The 23,953-nt window shown below is 45.2% G+C and overlaps 2 protein-coding genes across 6 annotated transcripts in view; one reads left to right on the top strand and one right to left on the bottom strand.

The window, feature by feature from the left end:
* PEPD (peptidase D) overlaps positions 1 to 22,301 on the bottom strand; it is a 200,164-nt gene extending 177,863 nt beyond the window's left edge. Inside the window, exons 1-3 of one of the 3 annotated variants that reach the window (XM_072934536.1) lie at positions 18,900 to 22,301; positions 8,984 to 9,079; positions 8,589 to 8,729 (exon numbers count right to left, since the gene is read on the bottom strand). In XM_072934536.1, the coding sequence (XP_072790637.1) occupies positions 8,589 to 8,719 (131 nt within the window). In that variant the 5' untranslated portion in view covers positions 8,720 to 8,729; positions 8,984 to 9,079; positions 18,900 to 22,301. Of the gene's footprint in view, positions 1 to 8,588; positions 8,730 to 8,983; positions 9,080 to 18,899 lie in introns of those variants that run through there. The other 2 variants (XM_072934535.1, XM_072934537.1) reach the window with 2 other exon arrangements.
* Positions 18,003 to 23,953, top strand: part of CHST8 (carbohydrate sulfotransferase 8) — a 182,443-nt gene continuing 176,492 nt past the window's right edge. The window contains exon 1 of one of the 3 annotated variants that reach the window (XM_041718592.2): positions 18,003 to 18,303. The gene's annotated coding sequence lies outside the window, so the exon portion shown is untranslated. Of the gene's footprint in view, positions 18,304 to 18,325; positions 18,525 to 23,953 lie in introns of those variants that run through there. The other 2 variants (XM_072934539.1, XM_072934538.1) reach the window with 2 other exon arrangements.

The raw sequence follows: 23,953 nt of genomic DNA on the forward strand, positions 1-23,953 counted from the left end.
CAATGTCCCTGCTCCTCTCACTGAAATCAGCTGGAATGGCTAAAAACCACTAGGCCAGGCTGTTAAAAGCATGTGCAGTGTGGGGAAACCTCCTGAGAGAGGACTCTGCCTGAAGCAGCAGCTGTGGTGGAGGGTGGGCTGGAGGTGAGACCAGGAGCACTGCCCAGCCTCCCAGCAGCTACACACTGCTACGTGGTGTATGGTACTGCACTGAGAAACTGGGAGCCACGAGGGTGTAGGAGAACTGGGAGGTATAAAAACTCTGAGGACATTATACAAGGATTACCATGGTACACATATTGCAGTCTACTGTGGGCAAAAAGAAAGAAAAATAAGAAAAAAAGGGAAAAAAAAAAAGAAAGAAAAAACCCAACCAAAGCTAATTCACTCAATTTACATACAGTTGTGTCTTGCAAGTAAAATACAAAATTCAGCTATTCCCAGCTTCTTGGTATACCAAGGGAAAAGCTCCTTAATTGGCACAGAGCAGAAGGAGAAGCTGTGATAAAGAGTCAGGGGTAGCAGGGAGTGAAGGGCATGGATCCAAGGTAATAAAACCCAGGCAGGTCTCCCATTACCATGACAATTGCCTCTCAAGAGTCTGCTGCCTGTACAAACTGCACAGGCCAGTGTGGCAGCACCCAAAATCCACAAGTATGAGCAGGGCTCAGAGCACAGCCAAGCAGAGCCTCACCTGCTCAGGGATTATCTCAAGGTACAAACATCCATGCAAAAAGTAATAAGATAAAATAATTTCATTCCTGGTCTTTGCAGAGAGTCTCCCACTGACATCTCTCCCTGCTCCTCACCCAGGGGAGTGGGCTAGTGGGACTGGGGGCAGCAGTCTCACACTGCCCCATGGGGACAGCCACCAACGACACCAGCCCATCCTCTGTGCTGTCACAGAGTCTTTGAGCTGAAATCCAGCACAAGACACTCAGAGCTTTGGTAGAATCACACCAAATCCACGGTGTCAGACACTGGGGCAGGGCTCGTAGCCTGGCTGTGAAGGAGAGCACTCCCCTCCCAGTGCAATGGCTTCTCCACCCATTTTTGATAATTCACATGTATGATGATGTCTACAAAACATCCAGGGAAGGTGACAGGACCCCCTTCCATGTGATCATTGAAGGAGTTACACAGTGACAGCCTACACCACAAAAGGTAAGAAACCTTGTAGGAGGTGCCACCATACCTGGATACTGAGAGAGCTTTATGAAAATTTGGAGGGGAAAAAGAACTAATTAGCAGTGAGTGGTAGGAGCAGATGAACTTTTTAAAAAGGAAGATCTCAATTTTTTATGCCTGTGGCACCTAAGTAACAAGCAGAAGAAGAAGAAATAAAGAAAGCATATGAGACTGATGAATTATTTGAAAATTCATACAGCAGGACTGGGCATTTAGTTGCAATGACTGAACAAGAAATGTGTTACTGCACAGAGAGAAGCTTCTTCAGCTCTAGTGTGCCTTTGCTGGGGCAAGGATCCCTGCAAGTCTGCAGACAGGAAAAGGAACATTTCAAGGTGTACCAGCACCTCAGAGAAGGGGGCCTGCATCTCTTGAGGCAGGAGCTGTGAATGCCATCCAATGTTCAGGGAATGACAGAGACATCACACTCGCCTGAACAATTAACCACAATCAATCTGGGCCCTAATAAAATGTATCCTGTTATGGACTAACCCACAGAGAGCAAAGATCTCATTGACATCAGGGGGAAACAGCAGTCAGAGGTGACACTTGCCAGAGACAAATGAAGGAATGTTTGCACAAAACACCCTTTAAAGGGACAGTCAGCAGAAGTCCCAGGTGAGGCAGAAATGGAAATACTGAAAAGCTGCCTTCCCATTGCCTTCAGAGCCTGTCACAAGATTCCTGGCAGCAGTCTGGCCATGAACAGCACCCAAAGGCTGAAGAATTTGGCCAGCAATTTTTTTTTTTTTGACAAAAACCTCAAACCCACCCCACACACAAAAGCTGTGCAATGAGATACTATTACAATAGCTTGCAGGAAATTCTTCCAGTTGGTCAGTCCAACCATGGAGCCAAGTAGCTTGAGAAGTCTGAATACATTTAACTCCCTATTTTCACCATGGAAATGCTCAACAAAACTGACCTTTTCAATTTCAATAAGACTGGATTTTCCCGTAGGTCCCCTGTCAGCCACTGCAATAATAAGTGGGAGTGCTAAAGCCCAGAATTATTAAACACTGAAAAAGAATAAAATGGTGTCCCAGCCCCACTGCTGCTGTGCTGGCTCTGACTGCATTCACTCTGCTGGCAGAGCTGTACTCTCCTTCAAAAATTTCAGAAAATACAATTCCATCTGTGATTTTGCTGATGCCAATCTGGAGGATCTGCTGACTTCTTGCTAGGTCCTACTCAGAGCAGGGCATGGCCACTGCATCCCTGCTGACACTGCAGCTCCTTTCACCTGGGGCAGGCCACTCCTGGGGACTGCCGGGTACTCTGACTCTCCTGCTGGGTTTATCCTTCCTCATCGAGCTCTTCATCTCCCTGTTCCAAAGCAGAGCACTAAAACTCAGTCTTCTAGCACCAAGGAAGGTGCTTCTTTCTCTGCCATCCAAGATGCTGCTGCCCTCTGGCTGGCCAGGCCAAGGATGGACCAGGGAATGGACAGGGGAATGGACAGACACTCATAGAGAGTTATTTCAATCTCCAAAGATTCTTATGTTTTTTACCAAGGAGTTTTGGCACACCTGTCCCTCAGACTATGATCAGCCTCAAGAATAACAGTTATAAAACATGGCTGGAAAAATATTGATGTCTGTTTAGACACATGCATTGTTAAGTATCCATCATTTGGCAGTGGTTGAAGTAAGAAATTATATATCCAGTGGCTGTGCTCAGGGAGGTATCCTGAAGAGTGATGAAATTCAGGCATTCACATCTCAGTCAACGCTTTTGGGACTAGGTAGTTTTGAAGTATCCAAATCTACATTTCACATTTCGCTTTTTTAGCAAAATATAGATATAGGTAGACAAAATGTGAAACAGAGCAGCTTTTAATAAACCCCTCAGGTTCCAGCAAACCACATTGTTATTAACAGCTACAACCACGTTCCAGCATGTCCCTGTGCTCCCCCACCACACACTGTATCAGCTCCAAAGGCTGTGCTGTCCCTTGAGATTCCAAATGGGCTGCTGACGTGCCAGTTGTTAACGCAGTACTCATTCAGACAGACAACAGCATCTGACCTAAGCCAGGCCTGTGCTGGGGCAGAGCTGCCATCAGGGAGCTCAGGGGGGCTCAGGGCACTCCTGGTGCTCGCTCTCCCCATCCCTCTCACACTTGGGGCTGCACAAAATCAGGGCTGGGTTTGCCATCCTGCCATGAAGCAGTGCCTGGCTATGACTGCAGCGTGTTACAGAGACAAGATCAGCCACTGCCAAGTAGTGGTGGTGCCATTTCCATCTGAAGTGCACTTCCAAGCAGGCTTCCATGCACACTGCCTGCTTGCCTAAAAGAAAGATGCAAAACCGAGCTTAACCCTTTTTCTTGGCAGGTTTACAGATCCTTTGTACTTTCCAAAATACAAAATCATGCAAGCATCTGTGCTCACATCACTTTCTTTCCTTTTGCTATTATGACAGAAGTTTTGGGTCTCTCTGTTCCCACAGTGAAATTAATCCCTGGAGGCCCAGCCTCAGCTGAACCTTATTCAGTGTTTGTTGGCTGCTGCAGAAGTGCACAACACGCTGCTCATGGTGAGTTCACAGCTTTTGGTGCCTCCTGCATGAAAGGAGAAATACTGGAGTTCTGCTCCCAGGTACCACAGACTGCCCGGTGATGGAGCAGTGCTTTGGCCAGATCCCTCATCTCTTCCCAACAGCTCCTGATGTGCAGTGTCCCAGTCCTCCTCTGCTTGGGCGTGCCCAGCTCCTGGACAAAACCTGGCTGGAACAGAGGGCAGGCAGAGCCAAGAGCAAAAGAAGGTGTTTGCACATGGGGAACTGCTGAAAGCTCCGGCTCCACCCGAGTTGCCTTAAGCTCAGTCTCTGCTTCAACACAATATTTTTTCCTTGACAGCTTGAGAAAAATAACTTCTGTTATTCTGAAGACTAAAAAAAAAAACCAACAAAAATGAAATCTCTCTTCCTATTTCCTACTTTCATGTAACTCATTGCAGTTACACAGTGCATGTGCTGCACAGCTCCTCCAGCTTCCTGTGGGTCAGAGCCTTTGGGAAGACACACCAGATCTGGGGGATGAAATGATCCGTGCCCTAGAGAACTTCCAGCCCCATGGGCTAATGGCACCCTTGGGGCTACTGGGGCACCTTCAGAGAAGTCTGAAAAGTAAATTCACCTTTAAGAAGAGTTAATTCAAAGTTTTAAGTTCACCAGCATTAATAACTTTATGTTCCCACCCAAGAGCCCTGTCCCTGCCAGCTGCATCTGCAATGGAGAGCCAGCAATGCCTTCAGTGGGGACACTGGCAGGCTTTGCCAAGACATGTCAAATTCCAGAACCAAGGATTTTAATTGCTTGTTTCATACCTCCTAAACAGAAATAACGTTCCTGAAAACCCACAGCAAAGCCAGCTGAAAAACAAAGGAATAAACGGAGCAAGAAAAAACCTAATCCTGAAGTAAGGATGAGGATAAGCCCATCCACAAAATCTGAGTTAGAGCATTTTATTTAAGACTGTTTATCTTTGCTATGTCCTTTTTACCAGAGCTTTAGACCTTTGACCCACCACCACATTTGCCAAAGGCTGTACAGAAGATTGCACCTGACACGTCACCTCTTCCAGTGACATTCAGATGCCTTTCAGCCCTATGACCAACACAGCTGCAGAGCAGGATGCTGATGGAAAGTGGATTAGGAGATTGCTCATCCTCTCAGAAAGTCACCTGGGACAGCTGTGTGTTGCTCAGCCCTGCTTCAGATGGAGAGAAAAGGATATTTTGCACAAGTCAGGAATTTGGTTTAACAGCTTCAGCAGGAACCCAAGGCATGAGGCTGGTGGTTCACACTCCAACAAGAAACATAAGAAAACAACCCAGATGTTTTTAAAATAGGCATGTCACACCAGGCAAAGTCTGTGGCTTTGAGAGAGAGGGAAGATCCCAGAGCATCAAATCCCAGCCCTGCACCAGGCTCTGTGCACTCACAGAAAGGGCTTTGAGCAGCAGCCTCCCTCCCTGGCAGAGACATGAGCTCTGTACTTCCTACCAGCCACCTGGCTAGTGAGTCAGAGCACATTTTAAGCCAAATGCTTGTGAGATGGGGGTGGGGTGGAGGAGAAGCCTCTTTATTCTGCAAAAATTACAGGACTGACATGGTTCTTCATTTTATCTCTGCTCAGTACACACAGCATCTTCGGAAATGTTCCTTCACAAACAGGGACAAATGCAGTGCTGGTGCCACCCCCCAGTCCCTGTGGTACACAGAAGGGGACTTGCCCCTCTCCTCCTAGAAACTGTGATTCCTTTAACCTTCCCAAGACAATTTCATATGAAACTGGACTCAAAGGAACCATGCAGAATCAAAGACTACCTGAAGGAAATTAAGCAAGCCCCTTTCTGCATGCCAATAACGTCCAAATTCTAAGGAAATAACCTTGTGTGCTTCAGTCAGTTTGTTTCGCTCTGCTAGTTTTTCAATGATTTTAAATTACACATGCTCAAATAGAAAAGGATGGGAGTAAATAGGAAGCTGTAAGTAAACATTGCTCCTTAACAGGTAGCAGATGAGGTGTTAGCCATACCATACAATGGCATCAAATATATACAGATTTTCCTAATATTTCTCCATCACTTTAATTTAAGAAAAAGATGGCTCCTATTTGCAGTCTGTCATGGAGTGCTCTGAATACTGCTGTGGTCTTCCTTTGGGTTTCCTATAATTCATCTAATGTCCTAAGCACATTTCTGGAGAATCATTCAGGGATATTGCCAGGTTTTTATATTTTTACTGAGTTTTCCTCAATCCAAGTATCCCCACGGGAATTAAAGCAAATGAACACAGAGTCCTAACCTTTGTTATCTGTCTTGTTTTCAAGAGATGCAGCTCTTTGTGTGGTCAAAAGAGACAACCCCAGGCATTTGCTGGACCCACAAGCCAAGCTCCTCACTCCCCTGTGCAGTCATTAGCTGTTCCCTGCCTGCCTGCATGGTACCAAGGCAGAAAGTGAGGGTTGGTGTGCCCACACACACCTGAGCACAGCCAGGGCAGCCTGGTTCCCTGGCCCACAGGAGCCCTGGGCAAGTCAGTCCAAGGCTTTGACAAATCCAGTTCCAGCCTCTACCAAGACCTGCAGGTGCACAGCCCATCACTGGTGCTGCAGCAGTGCTGTCACACCCTGCCAGGTGTCACTGCCTGTGCAGGGACACTCCCCATGATCAGGACAGCTCCAGCAGTGACTCTGTGCCCCAGTGCCAGGGTGGGGTTTGTGTCACCAGCCAGGGGCTGTGTGCAGATCACACACGGGACGGGACTGCTGAGGAACGTGTCTTGAGCTGGTTATTTTCCAGCATCAGCCTCATTACATGGTTGTGACAATGGGAAGATGCCAGCAGCTCACATCCCCAGCAACAGACCAAGAATTTAATGTTACAACTCACTTTAAAAGTTTTTTGACCAATCACACAAAGCAAAAGCATATTGACAGTAGTTCTATCCAATCACTAGAAGCACATGTACCTTTGGTTAAAACAATGCTTGCTTATTTCAAATACAATATCTGCTTGTAAGCCTCAAGATACAATGCACAGAGATCCATTATTAAGCCTAGAAATTCCTAATATCATGTTAGATATACTTTTCTGTAGCTTAGGGAGTTATTCTAGCCAAGTGTTAATACACTGACCATTGTTCTATTTGTCCTTACTTTTCTACTTCTTATATAACTTTCCTGCTGACAAATCTTATGGCTCCTGCTTATCTCTAAATACAGTTCTGCTGTCTCTGAGGCCTGCCTCCTGCAGCTTTCCCAAAACCCTCTGATTTTAAGGATTTCCACAGTTTTGGTTGGTTAATTTGAGATTTCTCAGCTAATGCACTAGTAAATGTGGTGGGTTCAGTGCTGGCTAATCACCAGTGCACTCACTAGGATGTACTTACCAATTTTTTGCTGTGAGGTAAGACTAGGAGAAAGGTAAAACAGGCTTAAAACTTTAAAAGCATATAAAGAAAAGCTTATAAACAATAACTAAAAGACAGAGTAATGAGAATCAGAACAAAACTTTTAGAATACTTCTCCTCCCCTTACAACCTTTTATTTCTCAATGACAATGTAAAGAAATAAAACTTAAAATTTTAGTCAGTTTACTACATCTAGAATAGTCTTTCTTTGGTTCACTTAGGGAGACAAGTCTGTCTTGTTAATGTTATGGAGACTTCTCTACAAGAAAACACTTCTCTTGTGTTTCTCTTCACAAATAGTAAAAAACATTCCCGGGTTTCTTTCATCTTTAACATGTGTTTTTCACAGAAGCAGATACTGCTTCTGTAGCAGCTAGAAGCTTTGCATCACTTCCATAAATACCTCCCATGCAAAAGCACCACAGCCAGCCATTGCTGGGAGCCCGGGCAGCCCCTGCTTCTGCAGACTTGTACCTTGGAACAGACATTTCAAGAGTGCCCCAAAATAAACACTAATAGCTGCTGGGTCAAACGATTTGCTGGCTCAGTGGACACATGGGGCTTCCTCCTGCAGCCTTCTCTGCTTCCCTTTGACTCCTTTGTTAAAAATGCTGAGGAAAAGATACTATCTTTTATAAATTAGGCTGTTATCTCAGATTCATCTTTTCTCTTCCCTTAATGAAATGCATGTTTCTACAGCAGGTCAAATAAATAGCCCTTAAGTACAATACAGTCAAGTTCTTCCAGTGTATTTCTTGGAAAACAAGAGTTGTCATGGTAGGTCCAGCTGTGCATCTGTATCCCTCACAACCCCCAGCAGGACAATCAGCATCTCTGCAGCCCAGGAGAAAGCACCACCTCCCTTCTTGTTACCAACAGCATCCACTGTCAAAAGCACTCCCTCTTTCTTCTCCTCAGTTTCCTTTTAGGCTTTCTTCTCACTCCTGCCATTGCTCAACCTGTGAGGGAATGCTCTAGCATGAAGCCTTACTCTGGTTCCCAGAGTCTCATTTTTTGAAAGGATGAGATTTCCCAGCATCCTCAAACCACTTCACATTTTCCTTTTCTTTTTCTAACATATGCTCTGTACCTTCATTTTTGTTTACCACTCTTATCCCCTTTACTATTTTTCCCATTTTTTTTATTGATCCATTTTTCTTTTTACCCTCTTCCCTTCAACTCTTCGCTTCTCTTTTTTCTCCTTGCCCCATCCTATGACACTTTCTGGCTAGATGTATTCCCCACTGTGCTGAGGGGAAGCAGTGCATCTGAATTCAAGCTGCACTGTACAGCTACAGCAGTACTAGATACACTTACAGAAACAGCAAATCAAACTCTTAGTGTTCTCATCTCCCTGTGCTAAATTCCCAGAGCCAAATGCCTCCATTATCAAAACAATTTTAAATAAAGCTAAGGGGGGAATTAAATTAGAAATAAATTGGGCATTTAAAGCCTGGTTTGCAGCACTCAGCTGCTCTCACCTCAATAGCTGCAGTGCACACCTTCCATCAGGCCCCCACTCTGCAGAGCAGTCTCTGTTTGCTGGCGTGTTCCCCACTCTGCCAGAGATGATATGGACATCCTGCACCACCAGATAAGCAATATATATCATTCTTCCTTGCCTAAAATTAAAATGAGAACATTAATTTATTTTCTATTGAGGCTGCAGCAGAAATCAGAGAGGGAGAGGGAGCAGGTTCTGCGCTTGGCTCTGTGCTTAGAACTGTGATGTGGGGCCTCCCCGCACACACTTGGCCAACATTTGTATTAAACCCTCAGATACTTCTGCATAAAATGAGTGTCAGGAAATAACTACTGCTCTGGGATGACGTGACTTTGTACTTTTTACATTTATAGCAAGGGACTCCCAACTTACCTTCTAACCACATCCTTTTTGGACAGGCCCTCCCCAGCTGGATGGGGCAGAGCACATTGGGGTGATGTGTTCCCTTCATGGCCAATGGTATATCATCTAAGAAATAAAAGTGCTTTAATTAAAAGCAGTGATGGCAAGAAATCCTTTTTTTCAGGCCTAAACAAAATGAAAATCAAAACTGAGAAATTAGTTGTTCAGAGGTCAGGAGAGAACTAGCTAGAAGGGCTGCATGTTTATACATTCTATGTATTTTATTTCCATTTTAAAGAGAATCATTTCTAAACAGGCTAACACTCATGTGTGAATTTTGACATCTGGCTCTAGAGGTTGCAGATCCAGGCAGAGATTAACCACACAAATACTGCACCTGTCCTGCTGACACAGGGCTCTTTTTTGCACTGCTAAAAGGATGCAGAGGAAATGACAAAGAAACGCTCATGTTTAAATTAAGAGTCAGAAAAGGTGAGTCTTCTTGTCCATGAAAAACAATAGAATATTTACACAGATGCACATGGATACACCTGTGCAGGCACTGAGGGGGGGAAGGAGGGAGAATGAGACACAGGAAAACCATAAAGATCTTATTGTTCTCACCAACACACACAAGTCCTGATAAAAGGAAAAGATCCAATCCTTGTACACAAGCAAATTTCCCAAGTTGTGGTCTAATATGTATCTTTTGCTTTTTATTTAGCTATACTCTTGGAACTACTGAGTTACAGATTTTAAAATACACAGAATCAATGTAGGCAACTGGAGGGAAAAGCAGAAATAGGTTCCTCCTGAAGACTCAATTGAATTACTCTGAAAAGATTAATTAAAATTGAATTCTCTTTTGACACAAAATCTCCTGTTTGCTAGTTCTTGGTACGTCTATTACCTAGTTTCCATTAGGAGACATTATAGTCTGTAATGAAATTATTTTCAAGGACCCTGTGGGATTAAACAAAAAGTTTACTGCATTCTGAGAGCTGCAGGAGCAGCAAGGTTCCAGTGCAAATTGACTTGCTTAATGAGAAAGTGTTCACATGCCATCACTGAATTCACGTCAGGGATCTCTATCATTGCTTTTTAAGGGACAGAAGGGCAAATAACTGTGTGTAGATTGGAAAACAGCTTGATTTGCAAAGTGACAGCCAAAAGTCAGGTCTTTATTTGATCTCTCCAAAAACCTAGGGAGAAGGGAGGGGAAGGAGGGTATTTCCTTCAACACTGAGAACAGCTTTGTATCTAGAATAAGAATTATTAGAAAGGAAAGGCCATTGGCCCCTCCAGTATATGGCTGTGCTTTTACTGTCAGTATTTGGGGAAGCCATCCAGGGAATCACCTACATTAGGGATCAGTGTGATTGAATTAGACACAGGAGTGAGAGCATTTACATTGCAACTGGTGCTTCAGGTCTGACACGCTATAAAATATTGCTTTGTGTTTTATCACACTTGGAGCCTAACGAGGCACTTGACATGCCAAGAAACTCCTCAAAATGGACCAGGGGGAGAGCCTGGCCCCAGATGACATAAGGGAGAATTTCACTGGAGTGTTGAATTAACAGTAGCACAGTTAATTAACAGAGTTTAATTAACAGTAGCACAAAGAGTCACTGACCACTTTAACTGTACAAGGAAAAGCAGTTTGAGAGAGACAGAGCAAACATTATTTGTGTCCTTTTTTTCTGCATATTCTCATTTTATGGCACTTGCAAGGACACTGAAATCCCCAGTGTCATTAGTCTTGGCCTCAGAAGCTGACACTGATACCAAAAGGATAATATTTGTGTTGGTTGTTTGGGGCACTGTAACAGAGCCCATCAAACAGGTACTCATCACATCCCAAATCTGTGCTTCCAGCTACACAGCCAGCAGCCTTGTAATGGAAAGTTAAAATGTAAACACAAGCTGCTATTTTAGTGCAATCACACAAATGTAGCAGCTTATGTTCTCTTTTCCTTTATTTCCAGAACAGACAGGGTACCTGAATCAAGCTACAGCTAATCCTTTTTCTCTTTTTCTCATTTTTTCTTCTCCCTAAGTGCCCAGTCAATTAAATCTTGCTTACATAAGGAATTCTTACTTGCCTTATTCCTACAATGACAGTTGACAATGTTCAGACTAGAGGATGCCAAAATCTGTTTTTCCCTAGATAGTAAAAATAAAAGCAGAAATCAAACCCAGGCAGACTAATAAAGGATTACAAGAACTGACAGTGCTTTGTGAATTTGAAAGGTTACATTGTTTGGTTCAAAATAAACCTGAAATCCCAAGTCTGCCCTGAGATTTTTGCCTCCCCTGTTCACAACATTCTTCCCTTTGCCATATAGATAGTTGCTCACAAAGGAGTTCACTGACATCACCTTGCTCATCTAGTCCAGATGGCCCAAAGCAGTGAAAATCCAAAGGCATTCCAGGAAGTGACCTTGCAGGTGCTTTGGTGATTCAAAATTCAGGAAAGACTGAAAGCCTGACCCTGGAAGCATCACAGCTCTAGCTCTAAGGAAAACCAGCTCACCTAGGCAGCAGCTGCCTTTTAAAGGACAACAGCAGATTCCCCAGTTGACAAGACATCTGCTACAGTTTCCCACAATCCCTGATTTACAAAGGAAATAAGAGCTGGTTTGCATCACGTATGTCAATAGCTGGGATTTTCTCCTTCTTAACCTTCAGCTTGTGTTACCTCTAATGAGACAAGATGACAGTGCCTGTTCAGAAATGAAAACAACAGGGGGAAAGCTACAGGACAAAGGTAGTTTACTTTTTTTCCCTCTCAGCTGACCTGTTAGCTTTCCTGTGAGAAGATGGCCAAACTGAAAACTGCAGGTCTGTGCTGCTCTCACTGTCTGGGAGATGATAGATAGATAGATAGATAGATAGATAGATAGATAGATAGATAGATAGATAGATAGATAGATAGATAGATAGATAGATAGATAGATAGATAATAAGATAATAAGATACAAAGTACCTCTTCCCGAACTACACCCAGCTTGGCAAAATTAAAATTAAATCAACATGGTTTTGCAACACAAAAGCCACCCTCTCACTTTTGCTGAGGACTATTTGAAATCAAGATGGATCACAGTGTGAGTCATTTATGTCTCCTCTCTGATGCATTCACACACGCCTACCACTGCAGGGGGATTCAGAGGAATGACCTGAATCTCAAGCACCTGTGGGTTTGCAAACAAACCCAGCTGCTGAGGTCATGCAAAGCCAGGCCTAAATCTATGGCTTCCCCTTTGCCCCTGGTTTGCTCCTCTCAGTATTTCAAACAGTGAGAGTGCAGGGGAAACAAGCAGTGGTGCCACATAATGAAACTATGGATCACAGAGCAGCTCCAGAGTATGGCATTCCCATTTCACAGAGGGAGTATTCGAGCAAGCAGACTAGGTGAAATCCCAGCTGACCACAATATTGTACTTATTTTAATTGTTTATTGAAAACAGCATGATAGATGCAAAACTAAGGGAGAATGAAGAAAAAAGAAACATCGGCTTCATTCACAGGCTCAGCTCCCTCTGCACAAACCACACACAAAATCAATTCTTCATATTATATGCTAAAAAAAGAGTTGAACTGTTAATAGTAATGAGAGGGAAAAGACAGAGGCAGGAAAGGATAAAAAAGGGGGCAGGAAGGTCTGGTCAAAGACAGGTTTGTTTTGGCAGCAGGTGGGTGGGACAGATGATGCAGAGGTGCACTCCAGGGATAGAGAAACAGAAGGCAAGAGATGATGAAGGTCCATGATAAGGAATCAGGAGCCAGGCCAAAGATGAGGCTGGGGAAAGCCTCACTTTGTAGTTATTTTGCTTTGGTTGGTCCTCAGAACAGTGGTTCAGGAGCAGTTTACATCCCTGCACAGTGCTCCCTCTCTGCTGACTCACACCACCAACTTACAAAACACATCAAATTGAAAAGAATGAATGCAAGTGTCAGGAGATCTGCCCCTGTTCCTAGCAGTCTAAAAAGGAACTTGTTTATGCCACCTATGAAAGAGCTGTGACACATTCCTTCTGTGATGGAATGATCCCACTAGGATCACTTTTGCTGGGCAACACTGAGCATATTTTTCTCCAATTCATCTTTCCAGCGTGATTTACTCCACACATCCACTTGGAAAAACATGCTCAGCACCACCACAACAGCTGCACAGTAAAGTCCATCACTATATTGATAGATCATGGTTTCATTTCTTGCCCAAACACAGACAACAAGGAGCTGCAATACGAGGTGCACACAAATCCTGTCCCTGAGCTTTACTGTCTCAGGAAATGACAAAGCAAATCCATCCAGGACAATGAAGCCAATCCAAAAGAGCCCCAAATGCCAGCATGGATAAGATTTGAATATACCCTCTGAAGACCCTAACTTAGAACAGCACATTGTATCACCTGCAACAAGTTAGTCCTTAGAGGATGGCATTACCTTCAGGTTTGGTTTGGAAGAGCCATCAGCAATTACTCCATCTTAACCACCATTTTCCCAGGATGGACGAAAACCAGAAGCAGTAAAATACTCCAAAATCCTGCAGCCTCATATATTGTTCTAGGGAATATTTCAATACACATCTTTGTATGTGGAAAGAGCCCCTTTCCACACCTACCCCATAAGGAGCACAACAGATCCAGCTCCCAGTTACTCCACGTTATTGATGGAGTTTCAAAAGAGTAGTTTTGAATGCCATTTTTGGAATCTGAGTCTGCCAGGTCTGGCTATTCTCTCTTAAGACTAAATCAAATGCTTCTCAGGCTTTCCTGTCTAAACCATATTGTTCCTTCTGGGCCCTTTGGCTATATTTTATGAAATAACTGATGTTCTCTATCTCCAGGGGGCAATTTATTACTGCTTCTACCAACACGGAACCATATGATCTAATACATCTCTTCCAGTTCTGTCTTTTGAGGTTTCTATAATCTTTCCAGAGATTTTTATTTTGTTCCTAAAGAATGGTTTGTGTACCCTACAATTTGTCCCATGGATATTTCTTGGTCTGAAAAAGACATTCCCTCTCCATAGACGCTTTGCCAGATACTATCTAAGCAGAAGCATTGCTCCAGAGGCAGAGTGCATGGAATTATTTAATATTTTATTAATTTTGGTTAACTCCCAGAAAATTCACAATTACTCCATTTTCTTCTATCCCTAGCATTACTCTGTGCTTTCTCCTCTTCCTGGACCCTCACTGGCACTGTCCCAGACCCCAGCCTGCCCAGCTCACCCTGACTGGCTCATTTTAAGAAAACGGTCTTCAGAGAAAAGCTCTCTTCCCCCAGTCAGGCCTGGTAACTCTAAAGCAGCATCAGTAACACAATCAGATCCTGGAACTGGCCATAGAAGAAACTTAACTCTAGCCCAAGATCCTCCATGGGCAGATGTTTGAACCAGAGTTTTACCAGGCACCTTGTACACATTTACTTCAGCTGGGTGCCAAAATCAGCAGAGCCTGTAAATGAGCTTGCTGCCATGTAGTTACATGTGGGACCCAATTCCAGGTGCATCAGCATCCTGGTATGAGCTGCTTTTTGAGGGAAGGATCCAAAGAAAAGGAAGGATTCGAGACCTGGAGACAACATGGCCCAGATCCTGCTTTAGACATCCCAATGAGGCTCTTAATTTGCTGCTTTGCTGCACTACACACACACACACACACACACACACACACACACACACACACATATTTACTTTTTTCCCCCATATACCCCAACTGCTTTTGCTGCTTCTTGAGAAGGATGGTTTTGAAATATCCCTTCCAAAGCTCGGGCAGATGTTTCCAATGTTGGTGTTTATTAAGTTCCTGTGGCAGTTGTTTCCAAGGCTGCTTTGTCATACATTTCTTTGCAAGAGACCAAGAATGGCAGAGTGGCTTTGCAGATAAGCATTTCAATTGCAACCTTTATACTAAAGTGTAACAGGAACATTGGGGAATTAAATAAAATTATATTTTTCCTAGATGTCTGCTCAAAAAGGAAATTCAAGATTTTATGGATGCCCCAGAGACAAACTATTACATTACATTCCTCACTGTTCTTATTTGAGTTCTGTCTGTTTGAGCACCTCAAATAGCACAGAATCATTCATAAAGAATGGGCAAGAGAGACTGTGTCCCATCAATATTTCAAGCTTGGTTATCAAATCAAGAGAAATTCATGAGTTCTGCTCCAGCTCAACATTTTCAGGTTTGATACTATTGTTTGACAGTTTAGAGGGTTTTCCCTCTGCATTCTCATTGTCATTAATATTTTATATAATGTTCCAGTTGATGCTATTGTAATATTTATTATTTTTTTTCACTTGGCTGTACTAACCAGTTTTTTCCTTTCTCTTTCAGCAGGGAGAAATTCACACTCATTTGCTATTTGTGGGGTGATGACATAGTGTGAAGAAGCAGTAATGATGACTGACTGATAGAAGACACCATATGTTCTCTTCATTTTTCTCTGTGCTATTTTCTGAGAGATGAATAAAGACTCAGTATAAGATAAGCTTTCCTATATATAGTACTAAAAAAAATTTGACCTTTTTTCCCTAAATAATTGGCAGGATGGGAGAAATTATCTTTTTCCTAAAGCATTCAAACAGTATTGCTATAAATATCAGGCTCCAAATTACCAAGATAAATAATTTCCAGTCTTTTCCACCAGAAACATTTTACATGTATCCAGGCACCAGAAACAATTTTACAATTAATTCCACTCACCCCCAAACGTTCTCCATCTTTCCACAGCAAACATTTTGAAAATATAAGTTGCATTTGCTGATGACTAAGCAAAGGTAAACAATTCCTTCCTAGATTCTATATAGGACTCTAAGTGACTGTGTGCAATGCATGATAATCAGAAATCCTGATTATAAGCACACTAGATCACGATACTGGATTATATGCTGGGGTATTTCTTTGCACCCTGAGTGTCTGAGTCCGTGCAACTAATAAAACAGAAGATTCCCTTCAATAAATATTGCCTTTGCTTTAACATGTTTTAATATCAAAATAATTGGAAATCTCATTTCCTAGAAATAGCAGAATAAAAATCTTTTATTGTTCCAGAATACGCATTTACCAAGTATATTATTTTCCTAGATAAATAATTCCCTTTTTTTTCTCTGTCCTTTTTGTTCATTCTACCCTCTCAAAACCAAGGCTTTGCTTTTGAGAGGGTAGAATGATTGGTGATTGTTGCTCTTCCTCCTAACTTTGTAATAGTCACTAACCAGCACCAGACCACAGCAGAGCCACACATGTATCTGCTAATAAGCAGTCAGGAGCAGAAACAAAGAAGTAAACAAAAGGGATTCACATTGCCTTCTGTTCCATTGGAGACAGAGAGGGAAAAAAAAAAAAATCAATCCTCCAAACACAAAAATAACCCCCAGAAATCATTGGTTCAAGATTCCTTATTTTTCAAATTCACAGGAATTTGTTGTAATGAATGGAGCCAAAATCAGAGAAAAACCTAATTGTGAGTCCTGCAGGCAGCAGGGCAGATAACTCGCTGTCAATGGACGGAGTGCCAGGACTCTTGTTTGGGCTTTGTTTTCAAGGTCATCCATTTAAAGCATTTTTCATAACACAATTCCTGAATAAGGAATACAGAGCCACAATCGGGCTGCCCTGCTCACAAAGGCACCCAGCACAGATGTGCAGGAAAGGTTCCTTATGCCAGGAGATGGCCCTTGGAGGGCGTTTGCTCCCTGGTCACCTGCCATAGCAACAGATACCGAGCAATGTTTTACATTTATAGTATGCAACTCACTTTACCCAGTTATAGACTTATTCTTTTGCTGTGACAGCTTATGCACCCTGCAACATAGAGAGCAGGACAGAAGGTGCTCAGGTGAAGCAATGACTGCAGTTTTCACATGTTATTCTTCCTTTGAACTCCAAGTGGCATGGATGCATCTTCCCCTGGAAAACTGTCACGTGCACCTTCTTTTCCTATGGCAATGAAGTTACCCAAAGTCTGATCTCGAAACTCTCATTTAAATACTCCATCCTACTAGCTGGCTTGCTTAAGGACTACAGACTTGGGTCCCTAATCAATGCTTTAATAAATAACACCTACTTAGAACAATTGATTGCTAGGGAGCAGACTAAGTGTAATATATTTCTGCTAATCTAGTCACAGGATAAATGTCATAGTTTATTTATAAGACACACCTGAAATTATTCTGAGGGCTGTAGATAGGATCCATCTTGACACACATTTCACACTGCACGGTGTCAGGTGGAGGTGGGTGGTGGTCACTCAAGGCAGCATGTCTGGCATTGCTTGTTGGCAATGTAAACAAGGTTTACATTGAGGTTCCCGCTGCTCCCAGGCTGCCAAAGCTCAGCTCCGTGGCTCCCTGGCAGCAGGGGCAGCTCCCAGGACCCGCACTCCAGATTGAGGAGTGGGTGCAGAGCACAGTGTACCCCTTGATGCCAAGCTCTGGGGGCATTATTCAGTCTAATTAAACGGAAACTTCATTACACTAGCAATAGCCAGGCATGCCACCGAGGCCATTCTTGGGGATTACAGCCATGCCCCTGTTTTGCTCTCATGAGACTCTTTATTCTGCTGCACATTTATGAGGGAAAACCTCTCTGTATTTCAGGGTGGAAAATAGCCAGCAGAGAGTGCAAGAGGCCCCTTCTGTGCTATTACTCCACAGTCCATACCCAAGCTCAAGGTAAGGCACCTTGGTGCCCACTATGCCCTGGCTACTGTGTGTCTGCTCCAGTTTGCTCTTCGAGGACATCATCACTTCAATTCTCTTCCGATTACTTCTCTATCTGCCCTTGGTGTGTGTGTTCACAACCGTCTTTTGGGAGTATGGGCCACCGATCTTCCCAACCAGTCTCAAAATACATATCTATTCTACAAATTTCAGCCCGGAGCCTGGAGGAAACGCCCGCCAGGATGCTTGTATCCACACGGAGGATATGGAGGAGCCTCCCTTCTCCTTTTCTCCCAGACGACACCCAGCAGCAGGGGCACAGGCTTCCCCTGCAGCCCGCCCGGACCCTTCTTCCCTCCCTCCCCGCCCCGTGCCCCTCGGAGGGTGCGATACTCGGCCGGGAGCCGCGCGGGCTCGGGATGCGGAGCCGGGAGCGCGCAGGGCGGTCACAGGCTGGGCCCGCAGCGCCCCGCTCCGCGCGGACCTGCCCTGCACACAACGCACGATCCCCGCCGGCGCCGCCACAACGGCTCAAACTTGAGAGGCGACAGCAGCCCCGGAACGGCGGCGGCCCCGGCCGGCCCCGCCCGCGCCGCGGCGGGGGAAGATGCGCCGGGGGCGCGGCAGGAGCGGAGCGCTGCCCGCCGGAGGCCGCCGCACCTGCTGCGGAGGTGCGCGCCGGGCGCGGGCGGCGGGGCCGGGGCCGGGGCGGGCGGCGGGAGGCGGGGAGCGGGGCGGCGGCTCCCGTCTCGGGCGGGCTGTCCCGCTTTACTCTCTCCGCCCCGCCGAGCATCGCGGGCGCGGAGCCGCGGCTGCGGCGCGCAGGGCGGCGGCGGGAGCGGCGCGGAGGATGCGCTGAACGAGCGCGGAAGGCGGCGCGGCCGCGGCGCAGGTCAGTGGCGAGACCCCCAGTCCCCGGGCCCGGGACGCGCTCCGCCACCCGGATCCCCGCATCCACCGGCCGCTCCCCAACTTTTCCCCGCACCACTTCGGGAAAGTGACCAAACTTGCGGCGGGGCCGCGCTGGGGCCCCTCGTCCCGTGTCCCCTCCCCATCCCCGGCGGCGCGACCCCCTGACCTCGGGGCTGCTCTCCCGGCTCCGGCATTCCCAGCGCCGGGAGCTGCGGTGCGGGAGCCGCGGCCGCGCTCGGGCCGGGCGCGGTGCGGGTCCCTCCGCCCCAGCCCGCTCCGCTCCGCTCCGCTCCCTGCCCGCCGGGCGGGGCCGGCCCAGCCCCGCTCAGACACCGCCACCGGCACCGGCACCCACCTCCAGGGCACGATGGAGCCGGCGGCTTCGACGGGCTGACCGCTCCTGGGTACGGGTCCGGCACGGGTTTCTGTAACGAAAATACCAAACTAGTTGACAAATGCAGGCTTCTCCCTAGACTGGAAACCCAGTTCATCCGGAGTTCAGTCTGTGCGAGCAGGAGCGGTACGAGGGGACACGGAGGCACTTTTTAATTTCTGGAGCTATCTTTAGAGAACAGGAAAGGTTTCTTTGGGCGCTGCTCTCCCGCGGGAGTGCTTTTCAGCACGTCCCGATTGCCCTGCCCCTGCTCGCAGTGCCCCTTTACACCTCAGCCAACCCTCCAGAACGGGTATGTTCAAACCACGGCAAACATACAGCAAAGAATGATTTGTACACCCTAGGGTGCTGGTGCTGGGCAAGCGGACAGCACCCTGCTGACATCTGGGATTCCCGGGTGCTGCCTGTAGAAGTAGCCAGGAATGATGTGTGATACCTGGTCGTAGCTGTGTCATTAGTTTTTAAAGATTTTTCAGGAATTAGGAAAACCCCTTATTTTAATTGTGTTATAATATTGCTTTCTATCTGTAGCTGACATATGTTGCATGTAGATTAACATGTTTTTAAAACCCCAGAGATGCTCTTTTTTTAATGTTACACACCTACATAGAAAATTCTTGTATTTTATTGCAAGATTTAAAAGTTGTAGCTATTAGGAGAATAGACTGTATCTACAGCACCTGGGAGAGAGGGTGAATAGTAAACCTGAACAGTCTCAGAAATGAAAATTGGAAATGCTGCTGCTAAATCTGTTTTGTTTATCTGTGATGCTCACCATTTGACAAGAAAGCTATCCTCAGTTTATCCCGAGAAGATTTCATTTTGTCAGATGCCTAATGTCTCATCAATTCCTTTCATGTCCCTGGGATTTTCTCTTTTCCAGGATCAGGCCACAGCAGCTCTCTGTGTTGGGGATAACTGTTAAGCTCTTCTTTTGAATTCATGAGCTTCCAAATTAAACTTTTGCTGACACCTGCTACCTAGCCTGGTTGAGCATAATGACAGTGTCACCCAGGCTACTGGAGCTCTGCCACCAAATGAAGTAAATTGCAACCACAAATAATTGTAAGGTGCCTGGACTAGGTAGCACAATGATTTGGGGAACATCTGGGAAACTCTGGCTACTGGAAATCCAATCAAAGTCTGTTTCTAATGGAGCAAACTTTCCAACAGCAATCATAGACAGGAATTAAATCCATAGAGTAGATGGCAACAGAGATTAATAATCATCATCAATTAGCTGCTGGAAGCAAACAGAACAAAATGAGGGTAAACAAAAAACCTGTCTCCCCCTCCCCCTTGAACGCAGTCCCACCTTCATTTATCCAGAGTCAAGGATCTCTCCTGAGCACTGGTTTCAAATGCCAAAAAATTTAGCAGGTGTCATAACATAAGGTCAAGACTTAATTATTTATATGGAGACATCAATCATCCTGTGGGGATGATTTATTTATAAATCACCAGAGCTGTAACACATGACAGTGAATTCTGATTTCCTCCTGCTCCTTCCTGAAGGGACCAGGAAGGTCCACACTGTGGCCAAAGGGCCCCAGGAGCATATAGAAGTTTTTGCCCAGCTCCACATGGAGGAGGCTTTTCTACACCTTTTAGATCATGCAACCAAAATACCACCAGGGAAATCTCATGCATATTTGCTACATCTCAGTAATGAACATTTACTGATTATGGATTATCTGGAGAATTTAGCTTTTTAAACATTATTCAAATTTTTATGTTTATGTAAGCTAATAAGACTGAGGAGATTCAGTAACTACTCTTTGCCTTATGGTATTTGAAAAGAGTGTCCATGGGGCTTAGCTCAGCATCTTTCACAGTCGCTTTTAAAAGACTAAAATAGAATTTTTCTGCCTGAAAAAAATCACCCTATCCCTACTCAGTATAATGTTCTTTGCTCACAATTAATGCCAAAAATCAATTTTCTAATATGCTTTTTATGTTTCTGCTGAGCACAAACAGGATGGCACAGTAAAAGCTTTTATTGCCATCTGATTAGGCTGCAGTGGGGGTAAGTAAGTGGCTTGGGCCAGCAGGGCTGCGAGATTGCTGTGCTGGATGCAGCAAACACGGAGAAGGGCATGGCATGCTGAGCACCAGCCACAATCCTGCTCTCAGGGTCATTCAGGGAAATGTTCCAGCTCTGTGGGAAAAACAGGATCAGGCCCATTAGGTTTTCTGCTAGCTGGACAAAGTCATGAACATGTGCTTGGGCTGTTCCTTAACCTCCTCTTCTGGGATTTTGATAAAGGGTTAATTACAGCCAGGGACTCTCAGAGATTTGTCCGTTTATTTTTCTGTTAAGAGGAATCATGCTATTGATCTTATTCACATGACCGTTTTTCAGGCAGGGAGGTGATTAACTTTGAGGGAAACTGGTGAAAAAAGAATATAGGAAGAGAGATGGAAAAGAAAGTTATGGTTAAAATAAGAGCTAGGATATAAGGTTTCCTTTTCTTTGCCATCATTATCTGTTGGTTAGCTCAAACCCATCAGCTTTACCTTCAAGAAAAGAGGAGCATGAGGAGTATCCAGGGCATCGTGTGATCCTTCTGAACTTCATGGCAGGACTCCATTTTGGCAAGAACAAGTCAATAAGCTCTCCTGCACATCCATTATTCTATTCCCACTGATTTTAAAAGAAGACCATTTATCACTGTATTTCAGTGACAGAAATACTAAAATAATGTTTCACTGGGCTTATAAGAGGGTGTGAAAAAGGATGGATGAGCTGGCAGTGTCTTCAAGGAACAATTAAGTCATTAAGTGTGGGAAAATATTTTTAGGAAATAACTGATTAGTGAGAAAATAGAAATTTAGGACCCGATTCAGTTATGATATGTTCCTCAAGCACCCTCTGAATTTTGCTCAGAGCATGTGAAAAAAATGAAAAATTCATAGTATTTCTTGTAGGCAAGACCAGTCATCTGCTTGTGTGTTTTTATGGAATACTGGGTATATTTATAGCATTTAGTAATTCTAGCAACATTCAATGTAAAGAGTAACAGATGAATGTATCGTGAAGCAAGGCACTGGAAAGGCAGGTGGGAAATTATTTCCAAAATATTGCAGCAACCAGGTTGGGAGAAATCTAGTACGATGGTAAACATAACAGACCTAGGTGACTTCAAGCAAAGCCAGGGTTGAAGCCCAGGCTGAGCCCTGTGCACAGGTCCTGTGGAGGAGGAAAGCCAGGACTCCTGTGTGTGAGCCCAGCAGAGGTGGCCTCCATGCCACTCCAGCCTCGGTGCATCCAAGGGCACGGGTGACAGTAAAATTGCAGTCGAGTGCAGAGAGAAGAAAGGAAGAAAATGAAATTGTATTGGCTCAACTGCAAGAAACAAATCACAGACTTCCCTAATCAGACAGATGATGCCTAACTAGGGCACAACATGAACCAAAAAGAAAGGTGGCAGATTTCACAAATTAGTCATGGCAAAAACGGTGAATTTCACAGCTTGAAGTGAATTCACGTTATAGGATGAAACAGCACAAAGTGATTAAGAGCTCTATCTGATAGGAGCAATAAGCATGTGAGACTTAGTCATCATACAGCAGCCGATTGTCTCTGGCTTCAGCTGAGCCACAGGAGCAGCCCTTCAGCCTCCAGTGTTTGAAGCTGAGTGGGAGCTGGTGGGGACAATCACAAACAAGATCCCACAGATGTTTGCTGGAGTTTTCTGTTTCTGTGAGGTACAACCATGGCAAGCTGGAGCTGCCATGTAGGGAGATGTTCTGCAGGCACAGATGCCACCACTGAAACCTTGGAGCTGTGGCAGCAGGACCAGCAGGAACTCATCTTCACAGCACAACCCCGCTGGTGAAAAGCAGAGAGGGAAGACAGCAGAAAAAGATTGGAACAAGGGGGGACACTGTTGCAGCACACTCCCTGCCATGCTGGGGATGACCTTCCAGGTCTGACAGTGCCATTTGAAGAGCCACTAGGTGCTGGCACATGCCACCTCATAGTAACCACACCACAGCATGCATCCCTAATAGAAAACAAACATTAAGCAGTCTATTTCCATTTTCTGTTTTTTCAGGGGATCAAAACCAGTGTCACAAGCCTCTGTCACAGGTGGTGTTGCATGACTTTTGCTGGCAAAACGTTGTAATAGCTGTGACAGCACACTTTGAAGGAAATGTCTGTTAACAGATACTGGAACGTTACCCTACCACTTGTATCCCTGCTTAGATGAAGATAAAAATTCTGAAGAAAAATGTCACCATTATATCTTAATCCTTTTGTTTCAATGTACACGTTTCTATCATAGCTATTGAAAATCCATAGAGCAAAATGGAAGCAAAGTGAGCTAACACCAAGCAGGACAGGGCCATCCTGGAGAATTCCTCCTCTGGCAGCAGAAGCCTAATTGAAGCTGTTCCCGGTGGCAGGCCGTGGCCAGGCTCGGGCAGTGCCCCGAGTGGAGCCGTGCCAGGGGGGTTAACACACCCTGAGCTGGCAGGCAGGGCAGAGCCCTTCAGGGAGCAGAGCCTGGCAGCTTTCCTCTGTTTATTGAGGGTGTTCCAGCACCGGCGGGTCCACCGAGCGCAGCTGTGTTCATATTGTGCAGGGAGAGGGGAAGCTGAAGTTGCCAGGACTGAGGGCACAGAGGAACGTAATGGGGCAGTGCCAGTTCCTTCAAATCCCACCTGGAGCTTATTAGCCATCCACAGGGGGTGGCAGAGCACCTGCACCACAGATCATCCATCCCTCTGTGCAGAGTCCAGCTGCTCCTCGACTGAGCACTGCACGGCCACAGCTCCACTCCTCACCCAGCACAAGAGGATTTCCAGTTGTACCGTGAAGAAGGACCCCGAGAGGGATTGATCACTCTTGAACAAGGATGCAAATACAAAGTTTAAAAAGAATTATCATTTCTAAAGCATTTTGAAAGGAATGCCCTTGGAGCCCTGGTTAAGAACTAGAAAGAACTTCTAAGAAGGCAGTCGGGGTGAGAGACCCTCTTCTCCTACAATGATTTTGGAACCTGGCAGGT

The sequence above is a fragment of the Taeniopygia guttata genome, chromosome 11 (assembly GCF_048771995.1).
Source record: "Taeniopygia guttata chromosome 11, bTaeGut7.mat, whole genome shotgun sequence".
NCBI lineage: Eukaryota > Metazoa > Chordata > Aves > Passeriformes > Estrildidae > Taeniopygia > Taeniopygia guttata.